Here is a 22,735-nt window from a genome sequence, read left to right as displayed (position 1 = left end):
TGGCGGGAATGTGAAAATTTACAACGGAAATGACACCCGAGAGTTCCAACCAACCCCCTCCACTGTCTTCTCGCGATAGTTTAATTATTTGTGTTTAGGTCGCCTCCATTGCTTAACCTAAACTCGCTACTATGATTTAAAATATGATCGGTAGCGTTTAGTTTTTGTGGGTGTATGGTTAAGAAAACTAGAATAAAACCAGAACACGGACATTTAGTCAACATTTTTATCTAATCTAATAATGTTCTTGTTGTTGTAATGTTAGTTTTCGCGCGTACTGGGTTCCATTTGACGAGTCCTTTAGCTAGCTGTTAGCTTTAGCTAGCTGTCCTTACGGCTTGTTAGTTACGTTAACTTTGTTTTTAAAGCTGCCACATTAGTTCGTCCCTGCACCAAACTTCAGATTACAAACTAGTCATTGATATCACAGTCAGAAAAAAGAGCCTCAGAGGATGCTGGCCACTGGAGCGGTAAGTATCTAAGATTAGCCTCTTAAGCTTCTGACCATTTCCCTTTTGTGGAGCTAAAAATATTATTTATTATGTTACAACTCTTTTAATTAACTGCAGCATTACATTACATTACACTTTCCAAATATTATCACACATTCATACTGACAGTTTTTGGTATATTTGGAGGTCTTTTTGGTATATTTAGGGGTCTTTTTGGTATACTTGGGGGTCTTTTTGGTATACTTGGGGGTCTTTTTGGTATATTTAGGGGTCTTTTTGGTATACTTGGGGGTCTTTTTGGTATACTTGGAGGTCTTTTTGGTATATTTAGGGGTCTTTTTGGTACACTTGGGGGACTTTTTGGTATATTTAGGGGTCTTTTTGGTATACTTGGGGGACTTTTTGGTATACTTGGGTCTTTTTGGTATACTTGGGGGACTTTTTGGTATACTTGGGTCTTTTTGGTATACTTGGGGGACTTTTTGGTATACTTGGGGGACTTTTTGGTATACTTGGGGGTCTCCACCCAAGCTTAAAATAACATGTATGGCTTTAGATGTTTGCCTGCATACTCTGTAATGGCTGAGCCTCTCACTGAATAGGACTTTGATACTGTGGCTGTGATAGATGTGACCATGTGAATTCATATTTATAGTTATAGTAGGATCTCAGTTAAAAGGAGAATCCATTCAAAGTGACACAAGTACAATGTCGTTCACCTGAATTAACTCATATACAGGACTTCTAAATCCTGTGATATCAACTATGAGATGCTATGTTTTGGGTATGTCGTATCTATATCTCCTATTCCATACCATCATATTGGTGTTCATTTTAGGTTTAACTAAAGCTGGGCAATATGGACCAAATATCATATCTCAATATCTTTTTAGCTGAAGGGCGATATCCATAAGATGATGATCAGTACATATTTAGCAGATGTGTCCCTCTTACCACAGGCTGTAACTAACGTCACAGCCCTGGCACAGGTGGACCGAGAGAAGATCTACCAATGGATCAATGAGTTGTCCAGCCCTGAGACCAGAGAAAATGCATTGCTGGAGCTCAGTAAGAAACGGGAGTCTGTGCCGGACCTTGCACCGATGCTCTGGCATTCCTGTGGCACCATTGCTGCCCTGCTGCAGGTATGACACAAACCAAATCCCAGATGTCACTGTCTTTTCTTGTTATTATTTTTTTACAGTTGTATGGCCTTTATGATATACTTAACAGATTTCTTCCCTTCTCTCGTAGGAAATAGTGAATATTTATCCTTCTATAAACCCACCCACACTTACGGCTCACCAGTCTAACAGAGTGTGCAATGCCCTGGCACTTCTGCAGTGTGTTGCTTCACACCCTGAGACACGGTAAATTAAAGATCATTATTGGGAGATTTGCTTTGTTAATAAGATTTGTTTAAAGAATTTAAATGTGATGTGGTGCTTGTGATGTAAAAACATTTTTCTAATCTGCATTTTCAGTTAAATATGTGTGGCTTTAAAGGTGAATTCAGATATTTACTGTGTTCCAGTCTGGTCCCATTAATAAAATACTCTTACTCCTTTTTGCTCCTAATCAGGTCAGCTTTTCTCGCTGCTCATATCCCTCTTTTCCTTTACCCTTTTCTACACACTGTGAGCAAAACACGGCCATTCGAATACCTGCGACTCACCAGCCTCGGCGTCATAGGTAAACTTTACTTCTGCCTAGGAGCATTATTTCTCGAATTGATCAACAGAGAAAGATAACAGCGTTTTCATCATTCTCATCAAGCAAACTTTCTGTGTTTACTGCAGGTGCTTTGGTAAAAACAGATGAACAAGAAGTGATTAACTTTCTGCTCACCACTGAAATCATCCCACTGTGTCTCCGCATCATGGAATCAGGGAGTGAGCTCTCCAAAACGGTACTAAACTGTCCAGGCTGCTGTTTTTCAAACTCCAACTTACATCTAGGCTAACATGACTGTTGATGTATACTAATAGTTCCAATCTGTGTCCTACTACAACATCTTCTCCTTTAGTCCCTCCTGTCTTTCTCCCAACTTGCTGCTTTTTCTAAATGTTTAAAATCGTTTTAATTTAAAGTTAAAGATAAACAAATGATGATGATATAAAGTGGCTGACGTGGTTGGTTTAGGTAACAGATCGTCTTACTTGACCTCATTTGTTTTGCAGGTTGCTACTTTCATTCTACAGAAGATCCTGCTGGATGACACAGGGCTGGCTTATATATGTCAGACTTATGAACGTTTCTCCCACGTGGCCATGATCCTTGTAAGTGTCTCTTGAGGGGGAAAAAAACCCATCAAAATTATAATCAATTAAACCTCCTGGCATCTTTGCACAATACAGACTCTTACGTCATTTGATTGTGTTGTCTTTTTCTTTGCAGGGCAAGATGGTGCTCCAGCTGTCAAAGGAACCATCAGCTCGTCTGTTGAAGCATGTTGTTCGCTGCTACCTTCGCCTCTCAGATAATCTCAGGTAGAGCAGTGTTTCACATGTCTCTAAATGTTAAATAGGCTCCAAAGTCTCTGGAGAAAAACTGTGCAGAGAATATGACTGAAGTAGCATGATCAGTACTTGCCACTAGGAGGAGCCACATTGCTGGAGATATTACTGTAACAATTCTATGATTAAATATATGCAGTGTTCTGTGGAATTCAGCAGGAAAACCTCCGATAAAAACAGGCTGCTGTACCTGAGGAATAATTCCTCTTTTGATAAAATTGTATTAGTATCGGTCACTTGGAAATATTGCTGGAAAAGTACAGACTTCTTGAAAAGTTTTATACCTTCAATCTTACATTAGAAGCTGCCTGTTTTATAGCAAGATGATTTTAAGAAAAAAGGTTTGTGACACATTGTATGTTCTTCTCTCCTCAGGGCCAGAGAAGCCCTGCGTCAGTGTCTGCCAGACCAGCTGAAAGACAGCACCTTCGCCCAGGTGCTGAAGGACGACACCACCACAAAGCGCTGGCTGGCACAATTAGTCAAGAACCTGCAGGAGGGCCAAGTCACCGATGCAAGAGGCATCCCGCTGGCTCCACAGTGAGGAGGGGGGATAAAGAGAATGTGTTCACAACTGACACAGAAAGACTCTTTATCACTGTCCAGGTTCTGTATTCTGCCAAACTGGTGCTATGACTGCCTGCAAAGTAAAGGACTTAATAGTGGAAAATGTTTTTTCTGCTGTTGGAGAGATTAACAACAGGTTTTACATCAGGTCAATATCGAAAATGAGGATGGCTTCTTTTTTTGGAGCCCTAATCATAGATCATCGGTTTCCAGGAATGCTTTATTGGCTGATACATCCGGTCTTTAAAGACCCGAGACGAAAGACTTCATTATCAAACATAGGCCGTCGTTTTTTGATAAACACTTTGCTTAAAAGTACGAGCAAATAAGAAACAGAAGAACAAAACATACAAAAAATAAAACTACAGAAAGAAATGCAATTAACCTCGATATTAGAGAATTAAATGGCCAAATGTACAAAAAGCGCAGCATGTAAAACAATTAATGCTGCTCTAATTGCACTGCAATTTCCATCTTGACATTAGTGGACTGGTAAATATTAGATTTCAGTGACAATTCAGTGATTATCCAGTATTGGTTGTTAATATCAGCACTTCTGGAATATTTGTCGGCTCATTTCTTTTCACATTTATCACTGTACCTTTCTGTAACATTCCACTTTAAATTAGGAGCTTTTGTTTTATTTTGCTTCTTGCATTTCAAATAAGACTCTTGGATCTTCTTTAAGACTTGGTTGTGTCTCCTTTTTTCCCCTGAAGCCTCTTTGGACTGATATCTGACTTAATGCAGCACTTAAGTACTGCAGTGGATGTGTTTCTGTAAACGTTAATGTTTTACTGGCTTTGCATTTTGTGGCCCAGTAATACAGACAATGATTTTGGTCCAGAGTGAAATCTCAGAAGTTGCTCTTGTTTAAGATATTTCATAAATAAACTGTTTTCCAACAAATCAATAATAATATTTTCTCTGTAATGTGCTGTCATAACCTGACTCAAGGGCCATGACAAATATGAAAAAGGAAACTAGTTAACTTGCAAATAATAATGATTTTTTTGTACTAATGACATGAGAACTGCAGACATGGAGTGTGTCCGTCAGTAAGTGGTGTGAATGTTGATGTGTGGGGTGTTGTGAAGCAAAATGTGACAAAGTCTGAAATGTGCAAACGGTGTTCGATGTGAGTCCATGTGGCATGACAGAGAGAGAGAGAGAGAGATCCAGCCTGGGGGTCAGGCTTTTATGCCCTGAGAGCAACAGGCCCAGGTGCTCTAGATTGGACCAACCAAATCCTCCAGGAACAGGGAGACAGAACCAATTAGTAATAGCCTGTTTAAACAAAGGCAGTGACCATCACAGTGCTTAAAAGAACTGCTTTCAGTCTCGTGTAATTATTCAAGGAAAGAGCAGTACCTTGATTTCCATTTTAAGGAATATATTTTCAGTGTTAGGCGGCTACGTTAACAGTATATCTTTACAAACTGCTGATTACTTCATGCACTAGAAGTTGAACTACAGCAGAGTGAGCCACTCTTTAAGTTGAATATCTTGTTCGGTTTGCAAAAGCTACAGAGTACAGACTACTTTGTTTAAAAAAAGATTGACCATAATAAAAAAGTATAGGTCATATTCAAGCTGTAAAAAATATCAAATATCCCATACCAGTGAAGATGACATTCAGTAATGTTTTAATTCAAAAAGTAGACTGTTGTGAATAGGACTTACCGGTACTTAAAAAACAGAATACTATAAGTTCAATGAATGTCTGCTTTGGTGTCAATGTCCATCAGTCAGATGCCTGCATTTCATAAACTATAGGGGGCAAGGAGGATAAGCCATTTAACTTTACAAAAACATCTAAAGACTACAAATGAATAAACATATGAATGTCTTGTAAAGCCAGTAACAGATACATTCATTAATCCTAGCTTTACAAAGTTCCCTGCTTACCTTTTGTTTTGGTAAACCCATATGTATATCTCATAACCACTTTTTCAAATTTAGTGTTTATCATCAGCACGTTATGTAAAGTCATATTTCCACTATGTAGGTAAATTATGTTTCACCTTTAAGACCAATGAAGTCTTTCATTGACCTTTACTTCCTGTTGCTGTTTTTATGAGAGGAGACCCAAGGAAAGCATGCAAACTCAGCACAAAGAGGCCACCCTGCATGTGGATTTGAGCCACTGGACTTGTTAAATGGAAACAAAAATGTAAGAAAAAAAAACAGGTAAAGAATTAGTTTTCACTTTGTCAATTATATTTCACAATAGACTGGCACTGGAAAATAAAAAAGACGCACACATCCCTCGGTGGGTGCTGGATCCAAAAACACAAATAGGTAAAGAAAAGCAAACAAGACCCCCATACCAAGAAGCTCCCGTTTGATTAATTTATTGATAAGTGACGTTCCGAGCCCACATGCTCTTTTGCTCGATTCGTCGCTCATCAATAAATCCTTAAAACGGGAGCAAAACTAGAATGATTTTTAGAAGAGTCAAAGAAGCAGCATCAAAAGTAAGAAGTTGTTGCTGATCTAGTGACTGCACTGATTTTTTTAAATTAAAGGTCTAACTGGAGTCTTGTGCAGTAATTCAGATAAACAGTATGTTGATGTTGTGTCTTTGTCACTGGGATTTTATGGAAATTAATAAAAACATGTAGTTTTCACAAAGGCAATAAAGTAATTAGGAAATATTTCAGTTAAAGGTTATTTTTTAGCTACCTTCGTCACATTAGAAAGTATCTCACCTGTTCCCACTATAGCACTCCATTTAACATCTCCACTGACTTCACTGATGGTTTTTCCTTTTACTGGTACATTAGCAGATTGTTGCACCCATAGGTTCCATTATCCTGATGAAGACCCAGATGACATCATGCACCTTCGCTCAGGCATCCATTTGTCGGGGAATTTGATCCCGATGGGAGATGTTTATCCTAAGAGTGCAATGTGAGTTTTTCTTCTGTGTTTACATTTCATGAGCTCCAGCAGCTAAAGTCATTACAGGCTCGATCCAGTGAAGCTTTTAGATGAAGGAGTGCATTAGCTTGAATGGTTTTGAATTGGGAAAGTAATATTTTTCCATTTTTCTGTTACAATCTGTGATCTATAAAGCAAAACGTCAGCTCTGAAGAATATGGAAAAAGTATGTCATGAGGAAAAAATATCTGCCAACAGAAAAACAATTTTTTTAAGTCACATATTATGCCATGGTTTCTAAACACTAACATGTGTCTCTAGTCTGTCCACAAATGCCCCAATTATGAGAAAAGTCCATCCTCTCTGTCTTTTGCCTGCTCCACTTTTTGGAAAATGTGTGCTCAAACAGGCAGTTTGGAGATTTTCCAGGGCAGTAACCTTAACTTCCAGAGCTAGGTGCTTGTTCTGCCCTCTGAGTCTGCCTTCTCACCATAAACAATAGGGCATGGAGCGAGAAAGCCAGAGACACTCAAGCCCTTCCAGAAAGGGGCGTGGTCAGACACAGCTCATTTACATTTAAAGCTACAGACACAGAAACAGCCTGTTCTGAGCAGGGCTGAAATAGAGGGGTTGATCAAATACAGGATCAGAGTTGATTTAGAACAAGAAACTTCACAGACATGTTTTGGGGAACTTAGGGACTTATTTTAAAATGCTGACACTAGCATTTTCTAAACTAGACGAATAAACTTTGTTTTTAGGCCAGATGTGCAAGCTTTAAAATGTCTGTTTGACACTGAAAATTTTAGCTTGATGTCAACATTTTTGGTCATTAATGGTCACATATTATCCTTCCTTTCAACTAGTTTAAGTAAGTCTTTATGTGAAGGAAATATATCTAGTCACAGATACCATTATACTCTATTACAGATATACTAAGAAGAAATCTCTTGTCAGGCAAGAAAAACACAATTCTTTTGATTTCTGAGACTTAATCTTGTCTTGATGTTTATGTTTCTTTTGCATGTTAAAAGAGGGTCAACCAAAACATAATTGTTTAACATTTTTTTGACAGTTACGCTGGAGACAGTGGAGAAATGTTTGAAATTGAGACTGGGCACTGTAAAAACAGCATCTAATCAGTATAAGTGCTCTGCAGTATGCTGAACACAGCCAAGTTTTACAGTAAAACAATTTATTAATCTATACTGTTGCAATCTTTAACAATCATCAGATTTCAGGAAAGGGCTCCATTGTTGACTTGATTACTCCTGCAAAGGTTGATTTTCTTATGTAATGCACAGTATGCACCGTTCATTGTTTCATGATTTGGCTTCATTCCCACAGCAGGGCAGATCTCTTCCAGAATTGTGTTCCCTGTTATCAGTGCTGATACAGAAACGAGAGAGTCACTGAGCAGAGCATCCACAATCACCCCGAGGATGAAGGAGAGAGACGGAGAGAGCGAAGCGAGGCAGGCCGAAGGGGGGGGTGAGTGACCCTCAGCAGATGCAGCGAAAGGGTTTGTGAAGAGGACTGAGGGAGTGGCAGGAAAGGAAGGAAGGCTGGTGGGGAGGGAGTGTAGGGGAGGAGGAAGGGGCTGAGGAGGGGTGTGAGTGGAGCGTACCAGTGTGCGGCAGCAGCAGCAGCTTGGGAATCAGGTTTCTTCGACCGAGCAGCAAGAGCTGAGAGAGAGAAGGGAGGGGAGAGGAGGCAGAGCCAGATTTCCTTTCAGACACTCCCATTCTTTTAATGCCTGAGCTCAGCTAACGGTCCCTGGACTCTCCTTGGGTCTGGAACTCTCCAGAGTGACACACTACATACCTCCCTGGACCTCATTTCAAGCCAACCATCCAGGGTCCTACCCCTCTGAATCTGAAGCCCTCCACCTCTGGAGGTCTGACCTATAACATCCTTAGTGAGGCCTTTACTTTAGGTAAGTTTATCTTTTTTCACCTTCTAGGGGGAAAAATTAAGTTTGAGTCTTGCGTAGAGGATTTACTGGTGTGATGCTTTAATGGCTCATATTTCAGACTCTGGTTCTAATTTACTCTGCATATATCTCCCTCCCTGCAGTGGTTTGGAGTTATATGTGGATTTCATTTGATGGGGTTGGCCTGCTCACTAGTTTGCTACATTCTTCACGTAATTGTATACAGGAAAACAAAGTCAGGAGTAAAAAATCAAGACATTGCACTCACGCATTCAGACTTTTCTGTCACGGATAAAACCAGTTAAAAAACTATAAAACAGAAACAGACAAGATAAAAGTCTGCAAACCTTTGATCCTCATGACTGAGCTGTGTATTCCCCATTAGTCATATCTTTGTTTGTGTCTGTGCATGTGGTCAGTGAACTCCCTGAAAAAGAGTGGCCTTGTGTGACTCATCTCCCCATGAGCAGAGCTCCGATCCAAAACACTTAAGCATGGCTCTAAAAATAAAAACAACATAATGTGACCTAATTGCAGCCTAAAAGCCTGGATGTGGCGTTAAAGGAGATGGGTGTGTTTAACTTGCAGCAGTAGAACGTGACAAACTTGGATGGAAAATAGAGAAGTCTTTCACGTGGCTCAGAACATACAAGTGCTGATTGGTTTATGGAGGACATTGCTCCATGCACAGTGGAAAAAACAAGCCTCTCTTCCATTTGAATTTTATTAAGTAGGAGTGGGATATTAAATTGTGAAGCAACTGTGAAAGCATTCCTTGAGTCTTGTCAGTCGTATTGTGTTGAGAGCTGTCAGATTTCTCATAGACTTTCAAGGAGGGCAGGCTGGCATGAGGGGTTGGGAAACATAGAACCTATCTTGTTGTTTTAAGGAGACAATGAGAGGAAGGGATAGCTGTCAGGAGGAGATACAGATATACAGATGTTAGAAAACATTCCTTTTTGGTGTGGTTGAATCATGTTTATCAGTGTGATAACAGAGCTAGCAGGAGTTTTTCAGTTTTTCAAAGATAAGCAGAACATCTGCAGCTAAGTTGGCCTTTGTTAATACTGAGGCCGTTTTATGGTTTTAAAGTCAGGATATGCAGTTCAGAGCCAGTGAGGTTTAGTCATATTCAGCTGGTATCTCTCGTTCTTTGAGGTCTCTGGGAAAAAAAAACCTGCCATTTGTACAAAGTCCTTGTTCTGTAAGTTAACAACAAATAAAACGGCTTTGACAGAGCCAAACACCTCTGTTTCAGTCGATCAGCATCAGGTAGCAGTCATGTTCTACATCCGCTTCCTACTCTTTTGTTTTAACATCCTCGCCAACAAGGGACAGAGCTATTGTTGACCATAATTTAAAAAAGTAATTTAAAGACCCTTAACTGCACTGCATGTAAATAAGCTGCACGTTTATTTGCTAATGCATACCCCAAGGTTATTTTCTATGAGGTAAAGGGGTTCAATTATTACACATTTAAATACCACAGACATTATGAAGTATTTTATGAAGTAAGTAGTCATTCTCTGATTAATCTTAGAACATCAAATGAGGCAGTTTTTTTTTTTATTTCACAACAATTTGAGTTGAGAAACAACAGCAACAAGTCGAGATATTATTGTGATTTTGATGTTGGAAGGTTACATGGCGATAAATCGAATTCTAAAAACATCAGCGTTCACATGGACATCTGATTTCTCTCTGTCCAGGCTGATGAGAGTACAGACAGTAGAGTGTGTGTGATGCTTCTCAGTCAGCAAACACTCTGCAGGAGTTGCCCTGCGCAAGCTTCTTTGTCTGCTGGACGATAATGAATCAATGAATGAGTAAAAGACGGATGCTGGGCGTCAAATGCTGACTCATCTTGAAAAAAAATAACGTGACTGAGTCTGTGTGAATACAGTTTCAGAGTTGCAATCTGTGCACATTTCATCATCGTCCTTTTCTTTTTCAACCGTGATGTTCCTGAAAGGGAACTGTGTTTTTGGGGATGTTCTACATCACAGCAGGGAAGTGAACCTATAGTTTCCCTCTTTCACAACGCCCTGCATGCTTACATACAAAAGCTGCAGTCCAAACTTTTGTGTCTGACGATATGGAGCTGATGCTTTCTTAAAAGTTTTCCATTTTGGGGCATTTTTTGCCTTTATTAGATAGAACAGCTGAAGAGAGACAGGAAATGATGGGAGGAGCGATAGTTGGGGTTGACTTGAAGCAAAGAGCCGTGGTCAGATTTGAACCCGCGGCTGCTGCAACGGGGACCGCAGCCACCCTTTGTACATGTTGCCTGCGTCATAGCTGCTAGGCTATCCGGCGCCCCATAGCTTTTTCAAAATGTTGTTTGGAGAAGAAAAAGAGAAAAGCATTTGGAACATCTGGCTGACATCTGCCTCTTATTTGCAGCACGTCCATTGGCATGATTCAAGAATAGAGATGGATACTGAAGGCCCACGTGAGTAAATATTCACTCCTCAGACTGAAGATTAAGAAACTGTGGTTATTAAGTAGCGGCCCTTTGTAATTCAAACATCCTCATTGTTAAATAAGCTCTCTGGTCTGAAATGTTTGTTGGTGCAGCAGGTATGACATGATCATGAACTCTTCATTTGAACACTGTGCAGGTGTCCAAGATGACCCAGATATCAAGGTGATGATGGCGGGGTCGACTCTGAGAAAGGTGAAGTCCAGGTCGTGGAAGAAGCAGCGACATTTCCGCCTCCTGGAGGACGGTCTGACGATCTGGTACAAGTCCAGATGGGCGGGGATGGGACACACCACCTGTGAGTAGTGTGTCAGCACATGGTTTCATACGTAATTATCATTTCTTTAAAGGACCAGTTTTACAGTTTTTGGGATATCTGTGTATTTAGTTTCATGCTGAGAGTTAGGGGAGGATTAATTCAACTCTCAGGTCTGTTAGCAAAAAGGAAGCTGAAGGTAGAAGGTAGTTAGCCTAGCTTAGAATAATTATTGGAAACAGAGGGACCCAGCCAGCCTTACTCTTCCTAAAAGGAACAAAATATCTCCACAGAGACATTTTATAATGATTAATCAACACATCATATCTAATTACTTTAATTACCCCTGTCACTTAAGTCTTGCTTTGGTGTAGCTCAGTATTAAAAAGGGTTTTATAGGTCCTCAGAAAAAGGTGTTTGGTGGACGGCCTGCTCTCTAACGAATCTAAGAAGAGTAAAATAAGTGTCATCATGTTTCAGTCTCTATAACCGAGCTGGAGGCCGTGCGAGAGGGACACCAGTCAGAGGTCCTGCTGAGCATCGCTGAAGAGTATGCCGCTGACCTCTGCTTCACCTTGGTGTTTCATGGTCGCCAAGGCAACCTGGACCTGGTGGCTGACTCTGCAGGGGAGGCCCGGGCCTGGATCCACGGAGTCCGCAAACTGATTCACAAGGCTGAAACGATGGATGAGAAGGAGAGGCTGGACCAGTATCTTTTTTTTTCTGTGGTGGGCTATTGGCCTTGGCAAGGATCTCTGAGTGGTGTTTTTTGGTTAAATACCTTATTTTCTTAAGGAGTTCCTTAAGTCAACCCTAAACACTTTCTTGAAGTCTGTGGTAGAAAATGGAATTGATCAGTTTGATTTCTGAGTTCAAAACCCTTCTGAGCTGTTGTTTTCCTCAGCATCTTCTCAGGTGGGTCTGGGACTGGTTTCATAAAGCCGACAAGAACAAAGACGGGAAGATGAATTTCAAAGAGGTGCGGAAGTTACTGAAGATGATGAACGTGGAAATGAATGAGGAAAATGCTCTGCACCTCTTCACAGTGAGCTTTTAAACCTTTCTCGATATATATCTTCTACTTGGCATGAAAAATATGAGCAGAGATGTGAAGGAAAAAGCTATTCAGCTGAAACATCTTCATTTTAAAGAGGGTGAGGTTGTGCAGTTTTCTTTCTTTGTTTTAAATAGTCTATAAACAGTTCAACAGACACAAAGCTAAATCTGTCCCTTTATTTCCACAGATGGCTGATAAGTCGGAGAGCGGCTCTCTGGAGATCGAGCAGTTTGTCCACTTCTACAAGATGCTGACTCAGAGGGATGAAGTGTGGAAGGTGTTTCAGGATTACTCTGGAGATGGAGAGAAGTTGATGCTGGACGAGCTTGAGATCTTCCTGAGGCTGGAGCAGCAGGAGGGAGACAAAAGTTCCCGGCACGCCCAGGAACTGATTGATCGCTACGAACCTTCTGAATCAGGTAAAACAGGGCTGTGACTGACAGAGGAGCGTTTAAAGTGTTACCTCGGTGACACAGGGCTTCTGAGGACGGTCTGGATCTCAGAGGAGTTTTTTCAATTCTTCTCTCTCATATGAAATGTTTGTAGAATAAATCATTCAGTTTGATATGCATCAGTATTCCTGCAGTAAATTTGATTTAGAGTGTAGAAGGTTTTAAAGGCAGCGTATAATGGTAGGTTTGAAGACTCTCTAGCTCTGGCTGAAGATTTTTCCACATCAACAGTTTTTGAATATTTTTGACTTTTTATGTCTTTATTACTGAGTTAGGACTGGACGCAGTCGCAATTCAGGGAGAGAGAAAGAGAGAGAGAGAGAGCGAGAGAGAGAGAGAGAGAGAGAGAGAGGAATGACATGCAGCAAATGAGGTTGGATTTGAAACCAGGCGCTCCACTTTAAGGACTGTAGCCTCTGTACATGGGGCACGCAAACTAACCACTTTTCCACTGGCACACAAATGCTTTGATTTTAACATTTTGGTAATGGTACGTTGTTTTGCAGGAAGTATTTAAGCTTTTGATATACGTCTGATTAAACATTGACAGGATGGGACATTGTTTTATATGAGTATTTATATTTATTTCATATTTAAGCTTTTAATGTATAATTCTTTTTTTTTTGGGGGGGGGGGGGGCTTTTTGTGCCTTTATTGTACAGACAGGAAAGTGGATATAGTCTGATATCAGTGAGAGAGAGAGAGAGGGGAATGACCTGCAGGAAAGGTGCCACACAGGTCGGATTTGAACCCCCGACACAAGAGGAAAGAGTGTTAAGGATGCATTCTCTGGGGGTCATGTACCTCTGTAAAAAAATGTCCTGCCATCACTTTAAAACCTTTTGATTTTTCAGTTCAGAGTTCAGCCAAAAATGGTGGACTGAACAACCAACCAATCAAACGACAGTCTGTCTCATCATCCCAGAATCCACCTCTGGCAAAGCCTCAGAACCTTTACACCTTTCTAACTCAACACCTGAACAAATATGAGGAATTATGTGGATGTGTGAATTTCTTTTCTACTTCTAATTATTACACTCAGCTTACCCAACAACAATGTGTGCTAGCCTATGTGACTCCCACAACCTTCTCATGTGTGAATACTCTAAAGCCTGTTATTTACTTTCATTGATTTTTGGACTGTCTTGTTCTGTCAACACCGTCTGAATTATTCCGTCTGTGCAGCCAAGAAGCAAGGCGCCATGTCTTTTGATGGCTTCCAGATGTACCTGTGCTCACAGGAGGGCTCCATATTTAACCCTGAGCTTCGGGATCTTCATCAGGACATGAGCCAGCCGCTCAGCCACTACTTCATCTCCTCCTCACACAACACCTACCTCCTGGAGGACCAGCTCCGGGGACAGAGCAGCCTGGAGGCGTACATTAAGTGAGGGCTGCTGCACGCACCTGAGCACAACATAGTGTATCCTCACTCCCTGCCTTACCTGAGAGAAGACAAAGGTGATAACTTACCTCTTAATGTATTTTTGTCTGAAGGGCCCTGAAGAGAGGCTGCCGGTGTGTGGAGGTGGACTGCTGGGATGGCAGTGACGGAGAACCCATCGTGTATCACGGTCACACTTTGACGTCCAAGATTCTTTTTAGAGACGTCATTTCAACGCTTAAAGAGTACGCTTTCAAGGTGAGCAGCCCAATCGCAGAGCAAAAAGTAAATGAAAGCAGGGAAAAACAGATTTTGACACTAACCTCCAGATAGGCTAAATGACCTGAAAAATCTGCCCTGGAAATGTTGTTTTTACATTTTTTAATGCACCTAACAAATGTGATAAAGTAAAACAATTGGCTTCATCATCATATTTTTTTCCTCGCTTACCTTTTTGGTGGGTCTTTACAAACCACTTCTTGGGTATTTACATTAACTCGGGCTCTTTCTGTCTTAATTACAATTTATTATTTCTCATTAATCCTGTTTAAATTAATGGATTCACTCAAACAGGAAGGGGAGGAGACAACTGCAGGTAGCACTTTATCAGACTTAAAGAAGTGGTAGCCTTTAAAAGAGGGGTTTTAGACCCTGTGCCAACATCGAGGGGAGCGTTTTGCGACCTTTGCAATGTGTTATGTTATTATCACTTCTACCAGATGACATCTTTATAGATTTTGAACATCTGTTTTTGTCTCTGTTAATTATGTCCTGACGAAGACTCTGTAGAGTGAAAACGAGTAGACACATCCCTGTTAATAAAGGACTTTTATGCTGCATCAGAGTGCCTAGGACTTTCAGTTTAGACTGCCTTAGTTTCTTCACAATGAATTTTGTTTTTAATTAAGACAGTCATTTATTTATAAGCTACAGGAGAATCTTTTTCCACACATTTTTTAATTCCCCACAGTGCTGGCAGTGGCACTGCAGCCTACTAAGTGCACCAGCATCTGGCCTTTATCAGAACAGTCAAATTGCCAGTCTGAGTCTTCCTATAGTATCCATGCTCGGAGCTCAGTCAGGCTTTAGGAGTAGTTTTCATTTGGGAAGAGAAATAGTCCCTGTGTGTGAACATTTATTTAGAGAGAAAGATGCTGCTGTAGCTATCATTCAGTGCTGTGAATAACATGTGTCTCTGTCTTTGGTTACACACGTGTCTGACACTGATATCTAAACAAAACTGAAGAAAATGTGTTTTTGAAACAAATCAAACCAACCCTTGAAAGCAGTTGTAAATTCCACTCACAGGACTCTCTATGTGAAGCAGATGGAGCCGTTGGTAAACTTCCCTGCCTCTGGAATGAAATGTACCCGTGCTGACTCAACTTTATGGAGAACAACCAGGAACTTCTCATGTGTCTCCACGTCTCTATTTTAACCCACTCAAACTTTCCTACTGGACTTTACTAAGATGTGATGAAGATACTGTTTTTGAAGATTGGTGGAAACTTTTAGAAACTCTGTACGATGCAACTGAAATACAGCGTACTAACTTTCACCACTGAGTTTTCTGGACACTTTTACATCCACCTGTTTATTTTTTTAAAAAAAAGATTGTGTCTCTGTCTGGGATGATAGGTGTCACAGTTCCCTGTCATCCTGTCCCTGGAGAATCACTGCGGTGTGGAGCAGCAGACAGTCATGGCCAAACACCTCACACAGATCTTGGGTGACACACTGCTGACCACCCTGCTGGATGGGCAGGTCCCTCAACAGCTCCCCTCTCCACAGGTTAGAATCTGTTTGTTTTACGAATCAAACATGCACTTCATGGAGTGACCCACAGGTCAACTACACATCCACTTTAAGATTTAAAATGCTCGTTAAATTCAATATAAAAGACACAAAATGATTAACTCTTTAAAATGAATTTTATTCACGTGTATTTAATGTATATATACAACATTTTTCTCTTTATAATTGGAATAATTTGTAATTGAGACATTGTCTTGAGAGCAAAGCAGTAACGTCACTCCTCCTGCAACTTTCTGTTTGACTCTGCGGAGAGTTTATCACTTATGAATGAAGACACGGCTTGAATAGATAATACAAAACAGATGCAGAAGGAGAAGTAGAAAATATGTTTGTGTGTGTGTGTGTGTGTGTGTGTGTGCGTGCGTGCGTGTGTGTGTTTTCTTTCTGTGTGTGATAGAGTGTGTAGTCTGTGTGTATACATCTGTGTGTGTGTCGCAGGGTCAACTAACATCACAACAATAAGGCAAAATCAGATTTGATGTGTTAAGTTAACAAACACACTGGACTTGAGAGTTTCCTGTTTACTAACCTTAATCATGCACATACCTGCACGAGTATACAGTTCCTGCATTGCACATGTTTGATATTGCTTATAATATTGTTCAGCGTACTCTATTTAAGTTAGGTCCAGTTCCTTGTACGGTAATCACACTAGGCAATAAAACCTGATTGTGATTCTACAGACAATACACAATAATCCAGGCACTAGTGTTGTAGTACTTGAAATCGGTCTTGGTCTCATGACCGGTAATGCGACAAAGGGACTATTAGACTGTTAAAACTATTAGAAAGATTGGGAGTTTAAATAATAATAAGCTGGTGTCCACAATAAAACGAAACTGCAGCCAGTGAGTTTGGCATTACTGTGGTATTTATTGTTGCATTTTTGCGATGCAATTTATTGACATTAGCTCTGTTATTTATGGACATTTAATTGCTGATTGTTAACTAGATCATGAGTCTTAAATTATGGCTTAGTTGGCCTATTTCCCAGAATACATTTCTTTTAGAAACTATAGACATTTAGTTGATTTACGTGAAGTATTTCTTGCTTCTTTTTCTTACTTTAACCCTTTAATACATACCAGACTGTGGCAAACAGTCCTCTTTGTGGCCCTAATACTCAAAATAAATATTGGGACTGATGTCTTTTAGACCGTACTGAGTCTTGGAGGTGATTTAGTTATCATTAACAATTCAGAGACATTTTCAGGTTTAATAGTACATATGTTAGCCTCGTTAGCATCTTCCACTCAGCCTAGTCTCAGTCTCAGCAGCAGTCTAAGTTCCAAACTTCTTTTTTCTCCATTAGAGCACTCAGGATAATCAATGCTAACTTGAACTAATGGCAGATAAATGCTATGAGGTATTCCAAATAGGAGCTTGCCTATTAAATAGTGGCAGATTGCTGCTTTCAGTTAGGAGGCAGTAGAGTGCAGGAAGATGTTTGTATTCTTAATGAGCATTCAAAAGCTGTCCATTTGTCACAAGGCTGCCTTCCAACAAACATTTTGCGCTTCATCAAACATTTATTGGCTTCTTTATGTAGAAACTAACTCAGAGATACTGCAGACAAAGAGCAGTCTTATCTCTTACAGTAGGTCGACAAATATCTTTCTTTGGTGTTTATTACAGGAGCTGAAGGGGAAAATATTGCTGAAAGCCAAGAAGATCGGCGGTCCAGGAGGCTCTCTGGATGACACCCTGACAGACGAAGTTAGCGACGATGAAGAGACGGCCAACAGTGATGCAGAGACGCTTTCTTCAGATGATCCACCTGTGAACCACAATGCAAAGGTGAACTTATAGATATTTCCCACGATGTCTCGTAATTACATCCAAAAAGAATTTATTTTGACCATGCTTCTTGAAGTGAGCAGGTTTTGCTTACAGTGGAAGACATCGTAAAATCACAAAAGGAGAGAATGGAGCTCGACAGCAGAGAGAGGCAGGAAACTGGACTGATACTGAAGAGACACTGAGGCGAGACTGGAGTAAGAGAAGAGAGATAGAAGAAAACAGGAAACAGGGAAAATTAGAAGAAAGCAGATATGAGACAAAGAAGACAGATAGTGAAGCAAGAAAGAAAACAGCAACCAATGTGCCTCTCTGTAGCTTTAACTTTTTTTGAAATGAACTGCTCAGTGCAGCAACAGCATGTCTCTGCTGAGGGAACATTTATAGCTGCAACAATTTAATTAGAGCGCATGAGGCAGAGAGAAGGAATTCTAATCATCCTACCCACAAGCTCCTTTGGAGCAATATTACACTCTGAAGATTTTCATTTTGCACTGGTGACACTGTCAAAACCGTCTTAAAATTTGGAAAATATGCGGCGATGGATAGCTTGAATGATAAATTGAACGTGGACTTAAAGGTCACACCTACACATTCACACACTGATGGTATAGAGGCTGTTGTGTAAAGTGTCCATCAGTATTAACTAATCAAATGAATTACGCCACCAATGAAGCAGTGGGAGCAACTTAGGGTTAAGTGTCTCGCCTGAGGACACATCGGGCATTTTGCTGCAGGAGCTAGGGTTCAAAACCCTGACCTTTCTGTTGAGAGACGACCGACTCTACCACTGAGCCACAGCCGCCTGTAGTGTTTATGTGACAAGCGGGGTATATTCCTCATCCCAGCGGCCGTGGGTTCAAATCCTGCCTCGGCCCTTTGCTTCATGTCATCCCCCACTCTCTCCTCCCAACACTAATTTGCTGTTATTTTACCTCAGTAGCAAACTTATGACTGTTTTTAAATCTACAGAGGAGACATGACCACTCCTCATTTTAATTTTATTTACGTTCAAAAATGTGGGGAAAATGATTTGATGGCTAACTCTTTAAATGTCATGCCTGCCTTTTACAGAAGTCAAAGTCCAAATTGTCCAGGGAGCTGTCAGACTTGGTGGTTTACTGTAAGAGTGTGCACTTCCACGGCTTTGAACATTCCCGTTTACACGCCAAATGCTACGAGATGTCCTCATTCTCTGAATCCAAGGCCAAGAAGCTTGCCAAGGACGCAGGTACCGTGAACATGAGAGGACTCCATGAGTCATAAAGATTTCTTTGGGTTTTTTGTGTAAGACATGCATCGCCTTTATTCTCTTCAAACCTCCCCTCCAGGAACACATTTTGTTCAGCACAACACGAGGCAGCTGAGCAGAATCTACCCCAGTGGCCTCAGGACGGACTCCTCTAACTACAACCCTCAGGATATGTGGAACGCTGGCTGTCAGATAGGTGAGGGGAATGTCGCCCCCTGCTGGTTAAATCAAACTTTCTGTTTGAATGCAGGAGTGTCGTATTTTCCACAGATACAGTAGATGCAGAGAGCAGGGATGCTAAGGGGCGGCAAAACATAGCAAATGATGTACTAGTGTAGTGAACTCAACAGTTTATCTGTATGTATGCTGTTTTTTCTTTGATATATAAGCTCATGTTAGAGATGGAAAGTAATGCAACAACTCAAGAAACATGTTTCTCAATGCAGTACAGATTGCCATATATTTAGATATACTAACACACTAACACAAGCACAGATTCAAATGTAAAGTAGAACAATCATATAAATACAAAGTCAAAATAAAACCAGAAACAATGTCTATATACTGTAACTTACTGTACTCGACTTTTCTACTCAAATGCCAAATCTAGTGAGATGCAATATCAAGAATTATTCTTTGTGCCAGCCCACCTCCTCCTGCAGAGACAGTGATGTTAGAGTTCAGGGTCAGACACAGAACATTCCCCTGCAGCTGGAGGAGAGTGACGGCACAGATGTTTCCTGTCATAAAGCATCAGACGGATGCTGTCTGTTCAGGATTAAAGACTCTTCTGCTGGACTCACTTGAACTCTGACAGCTCGACAGATAGATGACTCCGAGTCTGGGAAATCACGTGATGCAGCTGGCAGTTAATTGCATTACCTCCCTTCTTTTCTTGTTTCCCAAAGTGGCTCTGAACTTTCAGAAGGCCGGTCTGGAAATGGATCTGAATGATGGCCTGTTCCGGCAGAATGGCTGCTGCGGCTTTGTCCTCAAACCTCTCTTCATGAGAGACGCAAACACTCTGTTCAGTCCAGAGAAACCAGAGGAGCGGCAAGGCAAACCACTGCGCTTATCCATACAGGTTCAAAATCACATGAATGTTTCTTATGTTTTCAATCTTAATCTATTTCTATTAAGATGTGGAAGGGCATAAATAAGAGTCAACAAATGAATTTGCAATGTCAGACATTCATTGCATTGCAATATAGTTTCTGTGTCTAATGTGCAAATACGTTTATATGCATCTCAGGTGATCAGTGCGCAGCAGCTGCCAAAGGTGAACCAGAAGGAGGGCTCTATAGTAGACCCTCTGGTCAGAGTGGAGATCTATGGAGTGTCACAGGACCAGGCCAGAGAGGAGACCAGTCACATTAACAACAACGGTGAGAGTTTCTCTTCTACTGATTCTTTTATTTCATTTCATTCAGATGATTTGAGTGCCAGTTCATGAGAGACAAATGCTTTATAAGTTTTAAATAATGACACAAAACAAAAAAGGAACCACACCTCATTCATCTGCAAACAAAGAAAACTATATAAAATTAATCAATAAATAAAGCTAGGAATATAGAGACAGACAATCAGCCACACTCACATTCACACCTATGGGGCAAATGTTTAGAGTCACCACTTAACCCGAGCATGTCTTTGGACTGTGCGAGGAAGCTGGAGTACTCGGAGAGAACCCACACATGCACCGTGAGATGCACACTCCACAAGGATAGTCCCTGTCTGGAGGGGATTCGAACCAGGAACTTCCTCAATGTGAAGCAACAGCGCTGCACCACCTTGCAGACCAAGTTAAAACATATACAACATTTTTAATATAATGAATGACAAATATTGATTTTAGTTATTGTTTTCCTGTTTGCGTGCTCTGTAGGTTGTATTGATGAGGTCTGATCCTTACCCTCTTCTGTTCTCTACTGCCCCCTATCTGCAGGCTTTAACCCAGTGTGGAATGAAACTCTAAATTTTGTCATCCGCTCTCCTGAGCTGGCCCTGGTCCGCTTCGAGGTGGAGGACCATGACAAGGCATCCAGGAACGACTTCATTGGACAGTTCACTCTACCGTTTACATGCATCCAAGCAGGTGAGCTCCTGAAATATTAAACAAGGGAAACACAAAGTAGTTCCTTGAAACCTCCAAAGTTACTCCTCAGCAATATATCTAATAAATCATATGTTGTGTGAAATGCAGAGCACAGACTCTTTGATTGTCTTTCCTTCACCAGGATATCGCCACATAAATCTGCTCTCCAGAGACGGAACAGCTATACCTCCCGCCTCTGTCTTCATCAACATCAGCATCTCAGAGCTCACGTGAAGAAGAAGAAAAATCTGATGCTTTAGCCTAGATGGGTTTCTGAAGAGAAGTCATAATTGCTGAATTTGATCCCTCACCAAATTTACCAAGAAGTAAGAAAGAAACCTGGGGGCCGTATTCACAAAGCTTCCTATGAAAAGAAAGTGAAGAAATGTTCTTCAAACACTGAATAATGAACATTATTGTTGGATCATAGTCGGGCCGAACAGACAGAAATGATTCATGCAGACACATAAATCCATCTATGACTTTATTCAGTGCAAAGTGAGACATGCATGTTGAGTCCCTCTACGTGTGGTTACCTCCACAGGTGCATCCAATCACTAGTTAAAGACCCTTTACCTGCTGATGTAACGATCATCATGTGAAGAGGCTGCTGCTCAAGTGTTTCAAAAATATTTTGTAGGCTAAAGCACGGCTAACAGTTTAATCAACAGAGATGTTCATTTCATAATGTTGCCTGGTTTGTAGATTCTATGATTGGGCCCAATCAATTGAACTGTCTTCCATGGCCATTAATCCCCCAAGAGAGCACTTTTTCTAATCATTTTTTGGATCAAACAATGAAAGCTACTGAAAGGTTTTGTCATACCTAGCAACAAGGCCGACAACACCTCCTAAACGTTTGTGTCGCTGTTCCTAAATCACTCCTAAACTAGGAGTCCTTGCTATTCAAACTAAGTTAGAAGCTCACTGAGAGGATTCTCATCATAATATTTATGAATACGGGACCTGAAGGACACAGGGACGATCAATAGAGTCCACTTCTAAATATGTAGAATCCGTGTTGAATATTAACTGCCCCTAATTATTTCTCTTCTAATGTAAGATATTTGCAATTCTTAATTCTGTCAAATTGTGATGAAATGAAGGAACATGAGAGAGGGGTTGCTGCATGTCTTGAATGCCAAAATAAACCTTACTGCCTTTTAAATGACCTGTAGGCTATATCCTAAAATAACATTAAGTAACTCTGAGTGTATGGTTCACCGTTTTACTAATGGAGTGTAAAACAATCGCCAAATACCAGTATTATTATAAACATACTGATCTGAATTCCCATCTCCAACAGTAGGTGGCAGCACTGTCTACAGTGTAGCGTGGTCATTTAGTTATAAAATACTAAAATAGTTTTGCATCACGTTGTTTAATCTACAATGAAGTGCCTGCTGTACAAATGACAAACAGTTATGTTGTGTATTCTGTAAATCTGTGTAAACATAGGCCTGTAAATTAATACAATACTTTTTGCTCTTGCTTGGTCGTTCTTGTTTTTATCAGCTGAGAAATATTCCCAAACGTAGAGGACCCATTGTTCCCCACAGCTCAGATGGAGATGATCATAAACGCCTTCATTTCATCCTGCTTGGATTACAGCAACTCACTTTTCACCGCTCTCAACAAAACATCCCTTAACTGTTTACAAAGTAGAACAAAATGCTGCAGCCAGACTATAAACCAGGTCCTGCAAAAGGTCACATATTACTCTAATTCAAGGTTCTTGAAATTACTTTTAAAGTTCTGCATGTTTTGTTTTGTGACTCTCTGTTCTTGAAAGGT

The 22,735-nt window shown here is 40.6% G+C and overlaps 2 protein-coding genes across 3 annotated transcripts; both read left to right on the top strand.

Annotated features, from left to right (window-relative positions):
• Positions 1-101: 101 nt before the first annotated feature.
• LOC132987082 (CCR4-NOT transcription complex subunit 9) lies at positions 102-4,454 on the top strand. 2 transcript variants are annotated; one of them, XM_061053898.1, is made up of 8 exons: positions 102-470; positions 1,412-1,597; positions 1,707-1,822; positions 2,035-2,144; positions 2,252-2,361; positions 2,633-2,731; positions 2,850-2,941; positions 3,344-4,454. In XM_061053898.1, exons 1-8 carry the CDS (start codon positions 453-455, stop codon positions 3,510-3,512), a joined length of 900 nt encoding a protein of 299 aa, XP_060909881.1. In that variant the 5' UTR covers positions 102-452; the 3' UTR covers positions 3,513-4,454. The 2 variants fall into 2 exon arrangements, with proteins under 2 accessions (XP_060909881.1, XP_060909882.1); XM_061053899.1 differs by having other exon boundaries at positions 104-470; positions 1,442-1,597.
• Positions 4,455-8,061: 3,607 nt separating this feature from the next.
• On the top strand, positions 8,062-22,432 carry plcd4b (phospholipase C, delta 4b). Its single transcript, XM_061053891.1, has 16 exons — positions 8,062-8,354; positions 10,755-10,803; positions 10,973-11,131; positions 11,570-11,798; positions 12,005-12,134; positions 12,334-12,565; positions 13,784-13,985; positions 14,096-14,240; positions 15,621-15,773; positions 17,433-17,594; positions 18,669-18,825; positions 18,926-19,042; positions 19,755-19,930; positions 20,099-20,231; positions 20,792-20,941; positions 21,084-22,432. Exons 2-16 carry the CDS (start codon positions 10,785-10,787, stop codon positions 21,173-21,175), a joined length of 2,256 nt encoding a protein of 751 aa, XP_060909874.1. The 5' UTR covers positions 8,062-8,354; positions 10,755-10,784; the 3' UTR covers positions 21,176-22,432.
• Positions 22,433-22,735: the final 303 nt, after the last annotated feature.

The sequence above is a fragment of the Labrus mixtus genome, chromosome 13 (assembly GCF_963584025.1).
Source record: "Labrus mixtus chromosome 13, fLabMix1.1, whole genome shotgun sequence".
Classification (NCBI taxonomy): Eukaryota; Metazoa; Chordata; class Actinopteri; order Labriformes; family Labridae; genus Labrus; species Labrus mixtus.
Note: the sequence above shows the minus strand (reverse complement) of the source record. Positions and strands in the feature narration are given on the sequence as shown.